Genomic DNA, 19,154 nt, shown 5'->3' with positions numbered 1-19,154 from the left:
CTAAACCACCATCTTCTCTCACCTAAATTACTATTATACTGTCTCTCCTTATACTCCTGCCCACCTCATTCATTCACCACAAAGCAGACTGAATTGCCTTTTTTAAAAAAAAACAAATTACAAGACACTCAGTCCATAACTTTCCGTTGTAGTAAGCTCCATGGATCCAGGCGGGCTCCCTCTCCAATCTCACCTTGTCTTGCTGGCCTTTCCTGCATTAGCATCTGTCAGGGCTTTCCTGCCGTGGGCCTTCTGCCCCTGCAACCATGTATCTGGCTCCTCAACACATCCCTCAGATCCCAGGTTAGACATCACTCCCTCCACGAGGTCACACCAACCAGGCTGAAGCTGGTCATCCTGCTTGCCCGCTCTCCTGGCTCTTTTCCTTCTCAGCATATCCCAGTTTGCATTCATAGTCATTTTGGTCCCAATTTGTTAAATACCTGACTCAGTGCCTCTCATTTATATATAATCTGGCTGCCTTGGGTCTTAGTTGCAACATCCAGGACCTTTCATTGCGGCGAATGGACTGTTTAATTGTGGCACGAACTCAGTTAGTTGCAGTGTGCTGGGCTTAGTGCTCGGCTGCGTGTGGGGTCTCAGTTCCCTGACCAGGGATCAGACCTGCATCCCCTGCATTGCAAGGTGGATTCTTAAGCACTGGACCACCAGTCCAGTGGTTATTTATTAATTTTTTGGCTGCACTGGGTCTTCCTGGTGGTGCACAGTCTTTCTCTAGTTGTGGGGAGCCAGCTTAGTTGCCCCAAGGCATGTAGGATTTTAGTTCTCCAACCAGGGATCGAACCCATATCCACTGCATTGAAAGGCAGATTCTTAACCACTGGACCACCAGGGAAGTCCTTGGTATTGATACATTGGATCCACACCCCCAACCCTTTTATTTATTTACTTGGCTGTGCCATGTCTTAATTGAAGCACTCAGGATCTTTGATCTTCATTGCAGCATGCAGGATCTTTAGTTGTGGCATATGGAATATAGTTTCCTGACCAGGGATCAAACCTGGGCCCCCTGCATTGGGAGAACAGTCTTGGCTACTGGACCACCAGGGAAATCTCTTTCTCCCCTTTTGGTAACAATTTTTAAAATAGAGTTCTCCTGTACTTATCTTCAAATGAATAGGTAACATAACCACTCTGTAAGTAAGTAAAGTCGCTCAGTCGTGTCAGACTCTGCGACCCCATGGACCGTAGCCTACCAGGCTTCTCCCATGGGATTTTCCAGGTAAGAATGAATACTGGAGTGGGTTGCCATTTCCTTCTCCAGAGGATCTTCCCCACCCAGGGATCGAACCCGGGTCTCCCGCATTGTAGGCAGACGCTTTACTGTCTGAGCCACCAGGGAAGTCTAACCTCTCTGTATACATAATTTTAAATCAGTGTTACAACCTGGCAGTAGTAAGAAGGAGAAATAAAAGGAAAGTAATTCATAATAAAAGCATTTATGTCAGTACTAAATTCCTAAGTTCCCAGGGCTGAGTACTTCAGAAATCATAATGAAGTCATCAGGTGAACAACTGTAGCAATAACGCCAAAAGTTCACTAACAGGGTTGTGTTTTAGTGGCAGTTTGGGTACTAGAAGTAGTATTGCCAGTGGTGCACAATTTTCTGTAGCGGTAAGCAACTCCTGTAATGTTTGAACAACACCAAGGAAATCTACCTTTGTCTCACATGCAGCAGAGATAGGTCCCAGAGTCACTCAGTGCCTAGCAAGATGCACTCATCAATCATGCGGGACCCAGGACCAGTTTTCATTACACAGGTCAGGTAGCACCCTGGCTCCCAAACCCTAAATGCTGGTAGGGTTCCCACATTCATGTGGACAATCAAAAATAACTCCTGCATGTTCCCAGTGTCCCCTGAACCTGCAGGAGTCCTGCCCTAGTGGGGAAGCACTTGCCTCTGCTGTACGGTGAACTCCACGAGGGCCGGGTACACGACGGTTTCTCGTTGGAGCACAGGGTTTTAGCACCTAGTGGGTAGTATTTGTTGGAATAGATGAATGCATGACTATTCTATCAATGTGAAATTTGTACCGAAAGAAGTTAGAAAAGGAACACACTGCCCAGAAGTGTGACCTGACATTGACCATCCTTCTGCCTGCCTTAGGCCAGCTGACCTCTGTTTTAGTGAAAGAGACTTGCAATTATAGCTCCAGACAATGTAGAATTGCAGCTCTAAATCCTTTACAATGAAGGAAGTCATCTCACCACGCACGAAAGAAATTGCACTGCCTCTGAAGTTGTGGTTTGTCTTTTTTTGGAAAGTCAGGCTTGTCTTGTTGAAGAGCTCAAAACACTTGACCAGCTCTCTCATTTATCTTAACATGTGTATGCTATATTTATTCTCCCCTCACAGATGGGGAAATGAAGCTTGCCGAAGGGCCATATTTAGCTAAGTCTTGATCCCCTGCCTTGGGGGGTCAGCTTAGATAAAAACAGTACCCTAAAACTCAATTTTTATTCGGTAGTTTAAACCTCCACCCACATGAAATCTGTTACTAGGGCTGCTCACAAGGGTAAAAAGTGTTAGTTTGAGCGTGTCTCACCATGTGATGTGGCAATCTAGTTCAGTCCTCTCCTTCTAGAGATGAGGAAGTACAGGTTCATGAGACGTGGTTAGATAACGGCACAGTCCGTGCTTCAGCTGGTTGTCTTTCTGCTACCACATATTTACATTTCTCTCTTTTTCTCTCCAGCTAACCTAAACAGGAATTACAACCAGTCAGGCAGCCAAAAGCAAGATAATAATGGAAAAGAAGCCAAAGATCTAGTTCACTAGCTCCTAGATAATTAGTAAATTAACTGGGAAATGGATTTATTCTAATCAAAATATATGAAGATGACAGTTGCTTAAAGTTAGAAGCTGAGCCTTCAATTTCAAGAACTCTTTCGCCAGGAACTACTCAGGCTTATGATAAGTAAACACCATTTCACAACTGAACAGAAGATGTTTTTAAAAAAGGGAAGGAGGGAAGTAGGGAGGGTGGAAGAAAAGAAGAAAGGAAGGAAAAACGATGTTAAGGAAGTAAAAAATTTTTTTAAGTTTTTGAAAAACAATGACCTTTTAGGAATTTCTAGCACTTAAAAAAAATTCTCCCTAAATTTTATCTAGTCCAATAAACTCATCGTCAATGCATTCTGAACCAAACTTACCAAAATACTCCTCCAAAGAACCCAACCCAGCTTCCTTGAAAAAGTTATTTTTAAGGGGCTGAAAAGTGATATTTCAAAAAGTGAAATGAAAACGACAAAAGAACTACACAAAGAAGATGAGGTTTCATAGACTGCTATTACCAAGAATTATAGAAATGTTGATAATTTGTAAGATTTCTGACAAAATACTTTTCCTCTTCAGAAGCTAGCTTCAGTCCATGTGTCCTCCTGGCTTTAGTATGGCACCCTTTGGGGGTTGGAGTGGTTCAGGAGCCATGCCTGCTACCTATTTTGGGCTTCTCACCAGAAACAGATGTTTCAGATGGAGATGACTACTCCTTCATTTACCACAAGCCACCAGTTGTCAGGGACATTCTTACTCAGTTGCCTTACATTTTATATATCTTGAAGTAGTCAGAAGCTGTTTTAGACTTTAGAAGTCTTGGACTTGACTGTTAAAAGAATTATTCAATTGTGGTCCCACTTTGCATTATAGGTTGTTGAAGAGGAAAACTCTTACAGGTTTTGATAAATAACTATTTTCTAAATCAAAGTAACATCCTGGATTATTCAGAAGCATAATATATTCTTATAGCACTTTATAGTCTTCAAAGCATTTGTCATTGATAATCTCCCATTTTACAAACTAATAGATGAAAGCTCTAAGAAATAAATGATTTGACGAAGGGCACATGCTAACACGTCACATATGTTCCAATCCTCCCCCCCACCCATAAGGGCCAACTCAAATGCCACCTCTTCTAAGAAGTCTTTTCTTAGCGCCTCCTAATTACTGCCCTTGGTTTTCACCACTTTCTGACTTGTAATATAATGTCCGCATAGGTTTGTTTCCCTTGCTGTGAACTCCCTAAGAGCAAAAACTGTTATAAACGTTTTTGTCTCTTCTCCATCAATTCTTCCTCCTCAGCGCCAACCTTAGCATGTTCTCTCATCAGCACCACAGTTTCTTCTGTTCTAGGCTATGGCTTTGAGGTATGCAAAGTTCTAGTGAGGTACCCGGGCACACCATGGGTGTTGTTGCTCATTCAAGCTCGTTGCCACATTTTCAACATGTGGATATCTTATGAGCATTTTGCAAATGTTTATAAAGCGTGTTATAAGTTAGAAATGGCTGACTCTTGTCCTTACTTCATTTCCCTGATGGTTGCACATTCTGGACACATGTAGGTGCTTACTAATGTCTTTTTGATTAAGCATTTATATGTTCACCTGCTGCAGTTTACACTTTTCTTTCTCCCATTGCTGTATCTATCTTTTTCTGTATTCATGTCTTGAAGTCCCAACTAAATATGAGCTCCAGAGGGGATGACTGTTTCTTTTATTTGTGTGTACATGTCCTTGGAACATCTTTGCTAATTTTCAGTGACCAGTATATGATAGAATACCACAAAAACCATGGCAGAGGCTACACCACCCGATGTGAGTGGTTTGCTTAAAGTACATATTTTGGATATGTAGTTTAAGTAGGTGTACACATTCTAAAAACTTGTATTTTAAACAGAACTCACTAAAGTGGGAGGGGGCACCCAGGTCCCCACAAAGGGAACCAAGGTGGTGCAGAAGTGGGCACCCTGAAGAACACTGCTGGCTGAGCTGGGCGGTAAAGGCGTCTTCTGACTGGTGGCCAGTTCTCTGTTGCACCTGAAGGCGTTTTGTGTCCTCTCAGAGCATGTTTCACTGGTCTCACCGTCTTGGGCTCTTGTCAGATCGTCAGCTGTGGTACTGTTGAAGGGTGAAGCCTGTCATCCTCACAGGTCAAGCACTCTTGATGAGCACGGAGAGTCTAACCAATCACTGAGCTACCAGAACCCACTGTGAGGAAATGGATCCCACTGGTCCTCAGCCAGCTGCTAAGAAACTAAAGCTTTGACTAAGCAGTTCGGCAATCCTGTTGACCAAGTTCACCATTGTTTTTCAGCTTTTGACGTAAGACACTTGTCTTTAATACACTGAGAATATTTCAATTACCAGGCTGCAATATTTAAATATCTACCTTAAAAAAAATTTTTTTTTGGACTAAAATATGATCAACTTGTGAATTAGGAGGACACGAGAATGGACTTTGAGGAATTAGGACTTTTAAAAGAAAGGGCAGTTCCTCATTTAACTTTCTTTGTGTTGTCAAATTTTAAATATATAGCTGGGGAGGAAAGGGTTACATGCATCAATTTATTTATCCCCAAATCTAAAATTGCACATTGTGTTCTCTCAAGATACTGCACAGTGGATGTAAACAATTTTATATGATGCATGGTACAGTATGCACAGGGAATCATTTTTTTTTTAATTTGTTATCTATTATTAGACTTCTAATTACTTAGGCTAGATGGAAGCAGAAAGATTTCATTCTGATAATCACTACCAATGGTTTAGCTGGAGATTATAGGCAGAAGTTTATATTAGATAGTTCAGACTTAAGTAACATTTCTTTCCAAGGAGTTCTAAACACAGTAGTCTTTTTTTTTTCAACCTCAGTTCTTCATATTTTAACTTTTGTAACAAAAATCTAGAATTTAGCAAATCTAGAAATGATTAGTCTAGGTTCCTTCCTTTGTGCCCACGTCTCTCATTGAGGTTATGAGAAGAATGCTTGCAGTAGACTTATGTGCTATAGAATATTTGGATGAATGTTTAGCATTTCTAGAGAACTTTCCATTCAGTTACTTTTTGTCTTCCCTCATAGCTCAGTTGGTAAAGAATCTGCCTGCAGTGTGGGAGACCTGGGTTCGACCCCTGGATTGGGAAGATCCTCTGGAGAAGGAAACGGCTACCCAATCCTGGAGAATTGCATGGACTGTATAGTCCATGGGGTCAAAAAGAGTCGGACATGACTGAGCGACTTTCACTTTCACTTTCAATACCCTCCTCAAGAAAGAGTGCACGTTCTGTTTCCCTGATGAGATACATTTCTCATTTTAAAAATCTAATTTTATTTTCTTGAAAAATATATAATTCTTTTGGGGGGTTACATTATAAATAGTCTTAAGGCTCTTGAGTCCCCAAATGACTAATTAGTACAGTAATAATACACCATTCTCTTATAGTAATCTGAAAATTATACTGTCCTCAAGAGACCTCAGTTTCATTTGTGTGTTTTGATGCCAGGCTAGAAAATTTGTGTTTCTCACTAGAAGAGTTTCTTCCCTGTGGTTGGAGAGAGAGATGCAGAGCCAGAACTGATATGGGATTGATGGGACCCTGTGTGGATGGCAGAGAATAGGAGAACCAGTTTCCCGTGAGATTGAAGAATTTATGTTAAAGCATTGAAAGAATTTTTTATGTGCCTGGCACTCTGCTGAGTGCTTTAGTTGCGTTATCTCATTTATTCCTCATAATCCTATGAGACAGTATCCTCATTTCTAATTCTGTGAAAACTAGATCTCAAAATATGGTGGAGGAAGAATTTGTAGCAAGAACCCCACCCTCCTTCCCTGACCATGCTGTGGGCAAGTTTGCTCAGGAACAGACAGCTGCTAGGTAGAATGCTAAGATCAGATGCTGTCCCTTTAATTCTCCTTCTTAACATGCAGTTTGAAATTAGAGTAGAGTATAGAAAGTATACTTAATGCAACAGATTGTACTATTTAACACTCAAACTGATGTTTGTTTGTTCTTGCTTACCTAGTTTTTTTATTGGGGTATGTGTTTCTGCTGTTCAGCAAAGTGAATCAGCTGTGTGTGTACACATAGCCCCTCCGTATTGGACCCCCATCCCACCCTCTCGGTCATCTCAGAGCCCTGAGCTGAGCTCCTTGCCCTATATAGCACCTTCCCACTAGCTATCCATTCTACGTGAATGGACTCAAACTGATTTTTAAAACATGTTTTTTATAATCATCCTTTTGTAACTGACTTGGGGTGCCAACAGGTTTCACACCCATTCTACTTGAGCTCGTCATTAGTAACTTCTTAACACTAGAGCTCTGCTTTTGAAACCAGTTAGAAGCCTCCACTTTTAAAAACAAATGTTCAAGAAGACTGGGGGTGGCATTTCCCGTCTTGTCCCGAGCCAACACCTGAGAAATCTTTCAATACCCTTGGCCCCAGACTGCACATGTGCCCTTAGAAAGCACTGCAAAAAACTAGAAGGGTTAACTCCAAAGTCAAGAGTTTGAGATAATAATATGCTTGAGTGTAACACTGTAGTAAGAAAAATGTCAGAAGATGACATGAAAGGAAAATTGTCCCATGAGAGAAATACTACCACTGAAACTCCGAGTGGAAGATATTTTTAATACGCCTTTAGTTCCACATTCATGCAGTTCTAGTAGTGAAGGGTCACTTAAGAGGGGTGGCAGCTTAGGCCAAAAATAAAATTTCCTTGAAACCAGATGAGAGGCTCGCCGTGACAAAAATGGAATCCTGATTCTGCTCACTCCCTGGAATGTAAGCAAGCAGAATTTTGTGTCCTAGGAAATAACCTAAGCAAACAGGATATTCACTGCCTTTCGTGATGGAGAGATGTTAAAACAGCCATTGATAGTGCAGCTCTTCTGTAAAATATGAAGCAGCAGTTTAAAATTGTATGTCTGTCAAAAGGTTGAAGGCAAAAGGAGAAGGTAGCAGCAGAGACTGAGATGGTTAGATAGTATCACTGACTCAATGGACATAAATTTGAGCAAACCCAGGAAATAGTGCTTCCCAGGTGGCGCTAGTGGTAAAGAACCCACCTGGCAATGCAGGAGATATAAGAGATGTGGGTTCAATCCCTAGGTTAGGAAGATCCCTGGAGGAGGGCATGGCAACCCACTCCAGTATTCTTGCCTGGGGAATCCCATGGACAGAGGAGCCTGGTGGGCTACAGTCCATGGGGTCGCAAAGAGCTGGACGCGACTGAAGGGACTTAGCACACACACACACGAGGAGACAGTAGAGGACAGAGGAGCCGGGCATGCTGCAGTCCGTGGGGTTGCCAAGAGTCGGACGTGACTTAGCCACTGAACAGCAACAACATATATTGTAATAACCTATGAGGGAGAAGAATCTACAAAAGAATAGATTATATATGTGTCAGGAAGATCCCCTGGAGGAGGGTATGGCAACCCACTCCAGTATTCTTGCCTGGGGAACTCCATGGACAGAGGAGTCTGGCAGGCTACAGTCCATAGGGTCACAGAGAGTCAGACACCACTGAAGTGACTTAGCACACACACATGCACATATATATATAATCACACATATATACTCATTATATATATATGAATCACTTTGTTATACACCTGAAACTAACGCAACATTGTAAATCAGCTACACTTCAGTTTAAAATCATATGGCAGTCTAATGTGTTCTAGTCCGGCACCAGCTCCAAGACATGCTGAAAGGTGCAGAACAACATGGATTGCATGGTCTCTTCTATGTACAGATGTTTAAATACATACAGCTGTAGGCATATACATGCACAAAAAACAACAGAAAAGACACATCTGAAAAATCTACAGTTCAGGAAAGGAAAGGAAACTGGGGAGTAAGAAGGATTTTGTAGATTTATTCCATATGTTTCTATCTTTAATTTTTCACACAAACATGCACATGTAACATACACACAATTAAGAAAACTATATTAACAGGGAAAACAAAGATTTAAGGTCTCAGTGAAGATGTATAGTGGTTAAGGCATGGATTCTAGAGTGAAGCAGCCAATGTTTGAATCCCGTTTCCTTTACTTACTTATTATGCTTCCTTACACAAGTCATTTAACTTGGGCGCCTCAGTTTACGCAAATGCAACACAGAGAGAGTGGTTGTAGTTGTCATGTAGTTACAAGGATTAAATAAGTAACAGGAGAGAGCATATTGGTATGTTTACATAGTGACATTCAGTATATAATATTACTTATTATACATGACTGTACCTAGATATTTAGCCACAATCAATTCTGTGTGCAAACTTTTCAGTTAAAGATGCTTCCAGTGAGAACTGTGGTCATAACAATGTATTTTCTCAAAGTTTTCCTGTAGTTGTTAATGATGTCATCATGTTTTTACCCCCCTGGTGTTCAGAACTTCTAAAAGAAGAACAGCAAAAATGAATGGAATTATGCTGTTTGATGTAGAATGCCATACGTTTCATTTGTGGAATAGTACCAACCATGCTTTTTTGACCATCTAATCTAATGTACATATTTATTAGTAAATTCACAGTGATGGAAATAATGAGGTTTTTCTTTCTTCCTTAGGAAGACTATGATCGTCTGAGGCCTTTATCGTACCCAATGACTGATGTCTTCCTTATATGCTTCTCTGTGGTGAATCCAGCCTCATTTCAAAACGTGAAAGAGGAGTGGGTACCAGAACTTAAAGAATACGCACCAAATGTACCCTTTTTATTAATAGGAACTCAGGTATGTATGCTTTGATTTTACCTGTTCAAGAATAACCTTTCTGGCCTGCCTCGTGATGTTGCTCTTAGATGATGGCCCCAAGGTTTAGCAAATGAGATACATGTTTAATCTCAGTTGTTAGTTATAATAAATTCTGTCACACTTTTGGGAAAGGTAGTGTCAAAAGAAAACAATCACTATATTAGTCCATTTTAAAAATCAAGTTCCTTTGTAATTTTTTTTTTATATGTGGGGGTTAAATGGTACTACGTGTTTTATCTTTAAAGACTGACGCTATTATGGGATGTTATCAACTTTTCTTAACTAGATTGATCTCCGAGATGACCCCAAAACTTTAGCAAGACTGAATGATATGAAGGAAAAACCTATATGTGTGGAGCAAGGACAGAAACTAGCAAAAGAGGTAATGCAACCTTTACGGAATTTAAAAATAAATGTAAATGAAGCTAAGGTAGTAATAGAAGCAAATATTTATTGTGCGTTTACCATATGCCAGGCACTGTGCTGAGTGTTTTACATGCATTCAATCATTTAATTGTTGCATCAGCTTGGTGAGGTCGATTGACCAGTTGCTCTGAAGGAGAAAACAGAGGCATGGCAATGTCAGATAACTTGTCAGGTAGCTTGTAAGGTCCTGCAGGTAATAAATGGCAGAGTTGAGTTCAGTAAAGACCTGACTCCAGCCTTCAAACCTGTGCTACACTGCCAACAATATTCTCCTAATAAGTCATGTCTAGAAAGAGGTGTCAGAAAAGAGGGCTTCTTAATCAGGCCCTGTCTTCAGTGAAGACTCATGGAGTAGGCAGTGGAGTGCAATTGGAGGGCAATTTAAATCTACAGTTAAAAAACAAAAAATTATGGCTAGGTAGGAGAGGAAATGTGTTGCAATCTTTTTATGAAAGGTGGAAAATATTATCATTCTAAAAATATAACTCTGATGCACAAAATGCCTCCTAACTTATAGTCTTCCTATCCCCAAAGAAAGGCATACTTTTTTCTCCATTTGGCCATAACGTTATTGGATTCTATTTTTAGATGTTATGACTTTAATAGGACTTTTGTGGAAATGGAATCTAACAAGGTCTTTTTAAAAACACTATCAAGAGGCAGAAAAAAGCAACAAAACTTTTTGGAGGATAGTGTTTCCTAAAGCAAAAGAGAAATAGTTTCACTAACAAGTCACTTTAGAAATTCCAAGTAGTAAATCCTGTCATCTTGGGAGAGAAGGAATTTCTAAATGTCATAAAGGTAAAAGTCGTAAATGAAAACACTGATGATTTAACTACATAAAAACTTAATACATCAAAATGTCAGAAATAAAATTTAAAAGTCATTTAACAAACTTGACATTTATGGCAGAAAAATGGGTTAATATCCTTAGTGTTCAGGAGCCCCATTGCATATGGATTAATCAGAAAAAGACAAGTATACATATGTTGGGAATTATATATATATATATGTGTGTATGTGTATGATATATATATTCATATTCTATATATATACACACATATATATGTATGATATATATTCATATTATATATATACATATATATGTGTGTGTGTGAATATATATATATATTCATTTTATATTATGTATGAATATATATATATTCATACACTCCAATAGGAAAAGGGACTCAGATTCTTCAAAAAATGCAGATTGCCATCAATGATAAGAAATACGTTCATACTCCTTAGTGGTCAACTGTAAGTTCAATTTCCATCTATAAAACTGGCAAAAACACTGTCCCAGCAGGACAAGGGCTTCCCTGGTGGCTCAGACGGTAAAGAATCTGCCTGTAATGAGGGAGACCTGGGCTGAATTCATGGGTTGGGAAGATCGCCTGGAGAAGGAAATGGCAACCCACTCCAGTATTCTTGCCTAGAGAATTCCACGAACAGGAGCCTGGCAGGCTACAGTCCATGGGGTCGCAAAGAGTCGGACACCACTGAACGACTAACACACAATGGGGCAAGGAAGCAGGTACTCTGTTGTTTTATTGGTCATTGAGTAAAAGCAGCCCCAGCAACATGCAAAAGCCTTAAAGTCATGAATGCTTTTGATCAAGCAATTCCATAGGTAGGAGTGTATCCTAAAAAAATTATATAGGATGTGCTTAAAGAGATGGCCATAAAGTTGCTGCATTGTTTGTAACAGCAAAAACCAAAAAATCCTGCACCTATTAAAATTTTATACTAACATACCTATTACAATGTTCATGCTTATTATATAGTTTAAGGGGGAAAAATGGTTGCAAAACACTATGACCCCATTTTTAGACCTGTCAGCAGCATTTGGCACAATTGGTCCCTTCCTGAAATGCTTTGACTTGGCTTCCTTAAACGCCCTCTCTTGGGCTTTCTGCTCTCTCGTTGGCCTCTTCTCCTTCTCCTCGTCTCCCTGTCTCTGAATGTTGGAGAGTCCAGGGATCAGCCCTCAGCTTCTTGGATGTCTTTCTTTCTATATCCACACTCAGTCCTTTAGGACTGTTGAGCTTCTATCAGTTTTGTGGTTTGAACAATCTACTACTGAGCTTCCCAAATTCCCATCTGCAGCCTGGACTTCTAGACTTGGTAGTCCAACTTTTCCTCCAACAAGTCCATCCTGGTGGTAAGCATCTCAAAATTAACACGTCCAATACAGAATTCCCAATTTTATCCTCCAGGCTTGTCTTCCCAATTACTCAGGTTAAAAACCTTGAAGTCACACTTGACCTTGTTCTTCCTCTCATACCATACAGTGAACCCTTCAGCAAAACCTGTTTTGTTTTTGTTTTTTTTTTTTTTGCTTTCGAATATATCCAGAATACCTATGTTCCTCACTGTCCCCTCCTTTGGCAGCCTGGTCCAGGCTCCTTCCCTCTCTGCCTGGATTAACTGGAACAGCTTCTCACTCACCCTTCTGCTTCTGTCTGTGTCTGTCAACCTGTTCTCAACACAGCAGCCATTGAGTCTTTAAAAATAGAAGCTGCATTAGCTCACCGCTCTGTGCACAACCCTCCAGTGGCTCCCCAGCTGACTTTGAATAAATAAAAGCCCCACTGTGGCATCCAGGCCCAGCCACCTCTGCTTCATTCATTGTGCTCCAGACACATGGCCTCCATGCTGTTTCCCGTTTTCGGCCTCCAGGCCTTTGCCCTTTCACTGCTTCCTCTGCCTGGGAGTCTTCTTGATGTAGACATTGTTCATCCTTTCCTTTTAGATATCTGATCCAGTATCACTCTCTCAATGAGATCTTGCCTGACCTGTCCCCCTCCCTATCCCCATGGACTATACAGTCCATGGGATTCTTCAGGCCACAATACTGGAGTGGGTAGCCGTTCCCTTCTCCAGGGGATCTTCCCAACCCAAGGATCAAACCCAGGTCTCCCACACCGCAGGCGGATTCTTTACCAGCTGAGCTACTAGGAAGGCACTTCCTTTTAGATATCTGCTCCAATATCACTCTCTCAATGCGATCTTGCCTGAGCTGTCTCCACTCCCTATCTCCTTCCCCATTTTTCTCCAAACCACTTCTACCTCTGTATTTATTAATCCATGATCTTCTTCCTCTAAAATACATTTCATTGAAAGTTGCATAGGGACTTAATTTTGTTCTTGTTGTAGGAAGGAACAAATTCCTTCCTCTGATTTGGCAAATCAGTGCTCTGTTAAGTTTTCGGTGAAAACGATGGATGGATGGATGGGGCCCCTCTCAGAGTAGAAGCCAAAGTCCTTACTCGAAGTCACTATCTTGAGGCTACCTCACTGACCTCATCTCTTGCCACTGCCCCTGCTCACCCTCTCCCCTGCCACTCTGGCTTCTGTCCTGCCCCCTGAATGTTCCAAGCATGTTCCTCCATCAGGGATCTTTACATCCGTGGCTCTGTATGCCTGGAAACCCTGCCAGCAGGTATCCCTCACTGCTCAGATTTTACCTTGTTGAGCAGCTTTCACTGACCATCACCACCACTGTCATCTGCACCCTCTCCCTCCCTTTTTTTTTTAACCCATAGCATGTGCTACCATCTCCTCTATATTCCTCATGTGTTCCAACCCCAGTAGAACTTAAGCAAATGTAAGCATCACACAGCAGGGGTTTTGCTCTTTTGCTCAGTTCATAGGTGATTCCCAGCACCTAAAAACAGTGCCAGGCATATAATGCTGCTGCTGCTAAGTCACTTCAGTCGTGTCCGACTCTGTGCGACCCCATGGACAGCAGCCTACCAGGCTCCTCCGTCCCTGGGATTCTCCAGGCAAGAACACTGGAGTGGGTTGCCATTTCCTTCTCCAATGCATGAAAGTGAAAAATGAAAGTGAAGTTGTCAGTCATGTCCGACTCTTAGAGACCCCATGGACTGCAGCCTACCAGGCTCCTCCATCCATTTGATTTTCCAGGCAAGAGTACTGGAGTGGGGTGCCATTGCCTTCTCAGAGGCATATAATAGGTATCCAGTAAACATTTGATGATTGAAAGAATTTTTCAGAGAAAGTCTGAAAGGATATACACTAATATTTTAACAGTTAGCTATCTCTAGGGAATCATAAATATGATTTCATTCTTTTTGCATTTTATGATTTTCCTTATAATGGTATGTTTGTGTGGTACCAGTTATAAAAAAAAGATTTTATATATTTGTGATTTTTTTTTTTCTCCCTCCCAGATAGGTGCGTGCTGCTATGTGGAATGTTCAGCTTTAACACAGAAGGGATTGAAGACTGTTTTTGATGAGGCTATCATAGCCATTTTAACTCCAAAGAAACACACAGTAAAAAAAAGAATAGGATCAAGATGTATAAACTGTTGTTTGATTACGTGAGAAACATCTTCAGTGGCCAAGGAAACTGTACATTTCTCTCAGAAAGCATATGAAATGCTACAGCTGTACCCAGACCTCTTATAATGAAGCAGTTTAAAGCTTGAAAGGAAAAAAAAAACCAACCCTGTCCTCAGAATTCTATAAAAGTTCATTAAGAATGTTTCTTAAAGGTCCAAGAAGCAGCAAACAGCATCTGAAGCCACAATCTATTATAAATACTTTATTTCAACTAGAAGGTACAATCTCTCAGGGGTTTCATAGTTTAAAAAGCTACAATCACATCATGTAACAGTAAAAAACAGTGCTGTTAAGTGGAACTGCCTGGCTTAGACCATATACATTTCTGCACAGTCTTTACGGAATCTGCACAAAGAAATCTCTTCTCCCTTTGCTCCAATTAATTGTTCTTGTATGTGAGTTTCTTTCTATTCCAGTATATCCAGAGTGGTGAAATAACAAGGCCAGCCACGTAGCCAAAGGTTGCTCCAAGCGTGCAGGAGATGGGCCATTCCTGAGGAAAGAATGTATGAGATCAAAAAGAACAAATGTTTTATTATTACTTGAGCACAAGTGTAACCTAAATATTTCTATATTAAAGCTTAACGTGCTTTCTTAAAGAATGCCAAAAGTGTAATAAGGTCATAACTGCATTTATCATGAACACTAAAAATGTACACATTTTAGTTAATGTGCGTTCAACTGTAACAAGGCTTCTGGCAATTGTAGATTTAGTTTGATGCTCCCCAGACTGCATGAGATACATGCTGAGATTACAGATTAAAAACTTTGGGTCAGACTTTGTCATAATCCTGGACTCAGCTCAGCTCTCTGAAATAGTTGGTAGGTTTTTAATTTCCACATTGGCTTGTATATCAAATGAGACAAAAAGTGTGTATGCTGACCAAACCGCAAGAAACTTTAAATCATGTAAAGACAAATGACCTAGAATTCAAGCATGTTACATGGAATTTATAACAAAGCACCTGCTTTCATAATAAAACTGATGTCACCTTTCAGACATAGATATTGAAACCACAGTAGAAGTTACAGAACTACAACTTAACGTACACATCTACAGTATAAGTTAAATGACGTGCTGGCTTCCAAATACCCATTTTTCTCCAGTCATGTTACATTTCACAATATTACCTCTAGCCAGAAGTAAATAACATTGATTTATTGATCATCCGTGAGCAGTGCATGGTGGTCCTAAGGTGAAAGGTCCTGCTTTAAAAAAAATTTTTTTCATGTTTATCTGTGAAGCTCATTTGGTATACTGGAGCCATTTCTAATTTTTCTCTAGGGAAACAGGCCGTATAACTGTGTTAGAGGTGAACCATCTTAATGATAGTTCTGTTACCTAATTAAGCTTCCTTGTTTGGTCTGCTGTTGATCTACCTTAGTCCAAATGCCATGCAATGGACAGTGTGTTAGGCAAAGATTCAGTGTGAACAACTGATGCAGTTCAGAGAAGCATAATCAATACATAATTTCCTCCCCCCCAGTCTTTCCTACATTTAAACTTGCTGTTGCCTAAATTATGATTTATGTCTTTGGTGAGCTTCTGTTAATTTCCATGATTTGAGCTTATAGCTATGTCTATTGCACAGATTGGGTAATGGAACACTAAACTTTTATACTTGAAAATGACAGCCTTAAATGCTCATAGCAGTCACAAATCTAGGATGTATTGTCTTGTATGTGAGCTTTGTAGAGGTTTTTTTAAAAATACAAGCATCATCTTCCCCACTGAAGAGTGGAGAATCTACTGGATAACTGGTCAGGAGCTTTCCTTCCTGAACTGGACAGTGGATATCTTCTTTTTCCCAAGAAGCAGTGGTTCGTGTTAAGTATCATGGCCTTATGTATGCTCAAATGGAATCTGATGTAACTTTCTCATTTAATTTTGGTCTGCTATTTTTAGATAGAACTGAAAGAATTGTATAACTCAATTAGTATATTAGCCAAGTTGTCCAACACATGATATAAAGGAATTAAGACAGTAAAGTATTATATATTTATTTCCAGCTTGCCTTTGGGGATTTGATGGGAATTTTTTCTTCCTCAGTTCACATATCTGAAACTCTTCACACTTGGTTTCCTAGCCAATAAAGTTAAAATCTAGAATTTGCCCTGCCCTAAGAGAAATGGACTAGGAATCTAGAAACACAAACTCTAGTGTCATCTGTTTCCTGATTGGGCCTCATTTTTCTCATCTTTTAAATATGGATTCTAATATCTCTTCCTATCAACTGCTATGATTTTCTTCTTTCTTACAGTAATCACTGTTGGACATTACATTTTCGGCTTCATGTTCTTAAGATGGTAAAAATCCTGTATATAGATTACTAGAACTCTAAGCAAAGATGATTGTATCATCTGAACCTGAGGTGCCTTAGGTACTCTACTGACCTTGATGGGGTTTGGAGTTTCCCATTGCTTATGAAGAGCCTTTTCATTGCTTTGATTCTTTAGTATCTCTCTCTCTTTTTTTTTTTGCAAACCCTTTCAGCCCTTTAACTAAAACCAAAGATTTCTTTTTTTCTGTTTATAAACAGATGATAGAAAAGTTGCCTTATTTTCAGAAGCATGTCTTCATTTAAAATTTAGGTTTCCACAGAAATTCAGGCTAATCACTGGAACAACATAGTGAAATATCTGGAAAATAAAATACTTCAAAAATATCTTACTGACATGAATTTTGCTAGTGAATGAAAATACAGTGCTTCAAATAAGATCATGTATGAATGAACTCAAACTTAGTTAAGTTTTTTTGCATGTAAGTAATCAGTTTGAAGTCCTTAAACATAGTTTTAGGGACTTCCTGACATCTTATTTAATATTTTGCTTATATCCTTATTCAATCTCTAAAGGTACATCTTAGGTTAGCCTATGTTGAATTATCATATTTCCAATAAGTAGAGCCTGAACTAATGGTTTTTATTGTGAACTATCTTAGTTACTTTAGGCATTGCTTCCATTTGATTTTAATTATTCAGTTTACGTACCAAATTGAATACTCGTTTGTTGGTTGTTGCTTTTTAAGTGATTGTTACTTTAACAGTGTCCCATCTCAACACATGGGGTTACAAATAAAATAATATGCATAGTTTACTACCTATGTAAAGTATTGAACTTCTTACCTTAGTAGTTTTTATTTAACACTCTATGTAAACATTTGAACTAACACTCGATTTTCCTGTGTTTCTCATTGCTGTGAGCTTATGCATCATCGGCCAATTGTGAGCACCTGCACTTTGGTAAAGAGCACATTGTCAAAGTGTAGGGAAAATCATAATCCCTCATGAATCCAGCCAGATTCCAATTTGGGTTACTAAATTCTATTTTAATCACTTTGTAATTTCAGTGTGGCTCTTTGTTTCCAAACACAAAGATACATTTACACACACATTCTTCAAATAGCTGCTATACCTCACCTCCAGTGGAATGCCAGAAATGAAGTAAATATTAAAAAGTTTAAAAGTTTTGCCTAAAGAGGGGTTAAAGTTTGAAACACTTGCTATTCAACATCTCAAGGAATCCATGCCATCAACAAATCAGAATGTTGGACTAGCTGTGGACACTGTTTGCTAGTGACAGGTCACACTCTCCTGCTTGATTGTCCTTAAGTAAGTAATCCTTATCTGTAACACAGTCATTTTTAACAACAGATTTTCTTTATATAAGGGCAAACTTTCCTGATTTTTATAAACTGAGATAGGGATGGCACAGAGACTATTGGAGGGAGTTGAGGTCAGGGAGGGGCAGGAGGCTGCCAACAAACAACCTTTCCTCAAACGGTTTGCTACTAACCTTCTTGAAACTGCTTTAAAACAATTTAAAAACTATCCTGTGGCAACAGATCATACTGAATTGTCAAACAAGCCTAGATTTGTCACGTATTTTCATAAATAGACTTTGAAGTTTTCCATTTAAAAGTATCATCTCACATATGGAGATGTTTCTGTTTATTGTTCCTCATACTACAAATAGGATTAAAAACACACACACATGGTATCTATTGAACAGACAATTCAACTCCGTTGCTATAAACATGTCTCCAAATGATGGTCATCTGAGATGGAGCTATATAATTATCTTGTTTTGTTTAAGGAAAGTAGAAAACTCAAAGACATTCATGTAAAAGTCACAAGTGTTTATCACCAAAAGACCATCTTTTTATCCAATTTTTTATAAATATAAAATTTTTTTTAAAAATCACTAAATAAAAGAAAACTTTCAATTGCATAACAAAAGATAATATAGTGCAATTGGGTAAAATTACTATAGTTACTGTCAAAAAGAAAAACTAAAAAAATAAGTAGCTACATCATATGAAGAAAGTACCCTGCTTTAGAGTACTACTATTATCCTTGCTCGAAATCAAATAATTCCTTATGTGTCTCAGCATTTGAAAAGTCAGTGTTCGATTAAAATAATCAGCATTAACAAAGGCCTGATACATAGGATCTTAGTACATGGTACTAGCAATAGGTTATTTTTCTCTTAGAAAGAAAACAATTTCACCCTAATAAGCTTTAAAAAAACTTTTAAAATAATACAGATATGTGTTTTTCTGTTAGAAAAATGACTATTATTGCTGCTTGAAAGACACTTCAAAATTACATTAAGCTTATTTCTACCCAAAGGCCACACTACATTCTTCTGATCAGGCACTGCTATAAAACTCTGCTTTACATTTTTGGAAAGGAAAATGTACTAATATAGAGTTTGAAAGCATGTTCTAAGTAGTAGAGAATAGTATTCTCTGTGTATGTATGTGTGTGTATATATATATTCTGAATAACTTTGCTTACACC

At 39.2% G+C, this 19,154-nt stretch overlaps 2 protein-coding genes across 3 annotated transcripts in view; one reads left to right on the top strand and one right to left on the bottom strand.

Annotated features, from left to right (window-relative positions):
• RHOQ (ras homolog family member Q) overlaps positions 1–17,448 on the top strand; it is a 40,302-nt gene extending 22,854 nt beyond the window's left edge. The window contains exons 3-5 of one of the 2 annotated variants that reach the window (XM_061155481.1): positions 9,371–9,535; positions 9,843–9,938; positions 14,183–17,448. In XM_061155481.1, coding sequence (XP_061011464.1) covers positions 9,371–9,535; positions 9,843–9,938; positions 14,183–14,215 — 294 coding nt within the window. In that variant the 3' untranslated portion in view covers positions 14,216–17,448. Of the gene's footprint in view, positions 1–9,370; positions 9,536–9,842; positions 9,939–14,178 lie in introns of both variants that reach the window. The other variant, XM_061155480.1, reaches the window with a different exon arrangement.
• Positions 14,631–19,154, bottom strand: part of PIGF (phosphatidylinositol glycan anchor biosynthesis class F) — a 30,293-nt gene continuing 25,769 nt past the window's right edge. The window contains exon 6 of the mRNA XM_061155479.1: positions 14,631–14,845. Within this exon, the coding sequence (XP_061011462.1) occupies positions 14,732–14,845 (114 nt within the window). The 3' untranslated portion in view covers positions 14,631–14,731. The remainder of the gene's footprint in view (positions 14,846–19,154) is intronic.

The sequence above is a fragment of the Dama dama genome, chromosome 11 (genome assembly GCF_033118175.1).
Source record: "Dama dama isolate Ldn47 chromosome 11, ASM3311817v1, whole genome shotgun sequence".
Lineage (NCBI taxonomy): Eukaryota > Metazoa > Chordata > Mammalia > Artiodactyla > Cervidae > Dama > Dama dama.
Note: the sequence above shows the minus strand (reverse complement) of the source record. Positions and strands in the feature narration are given on the sequence as shown.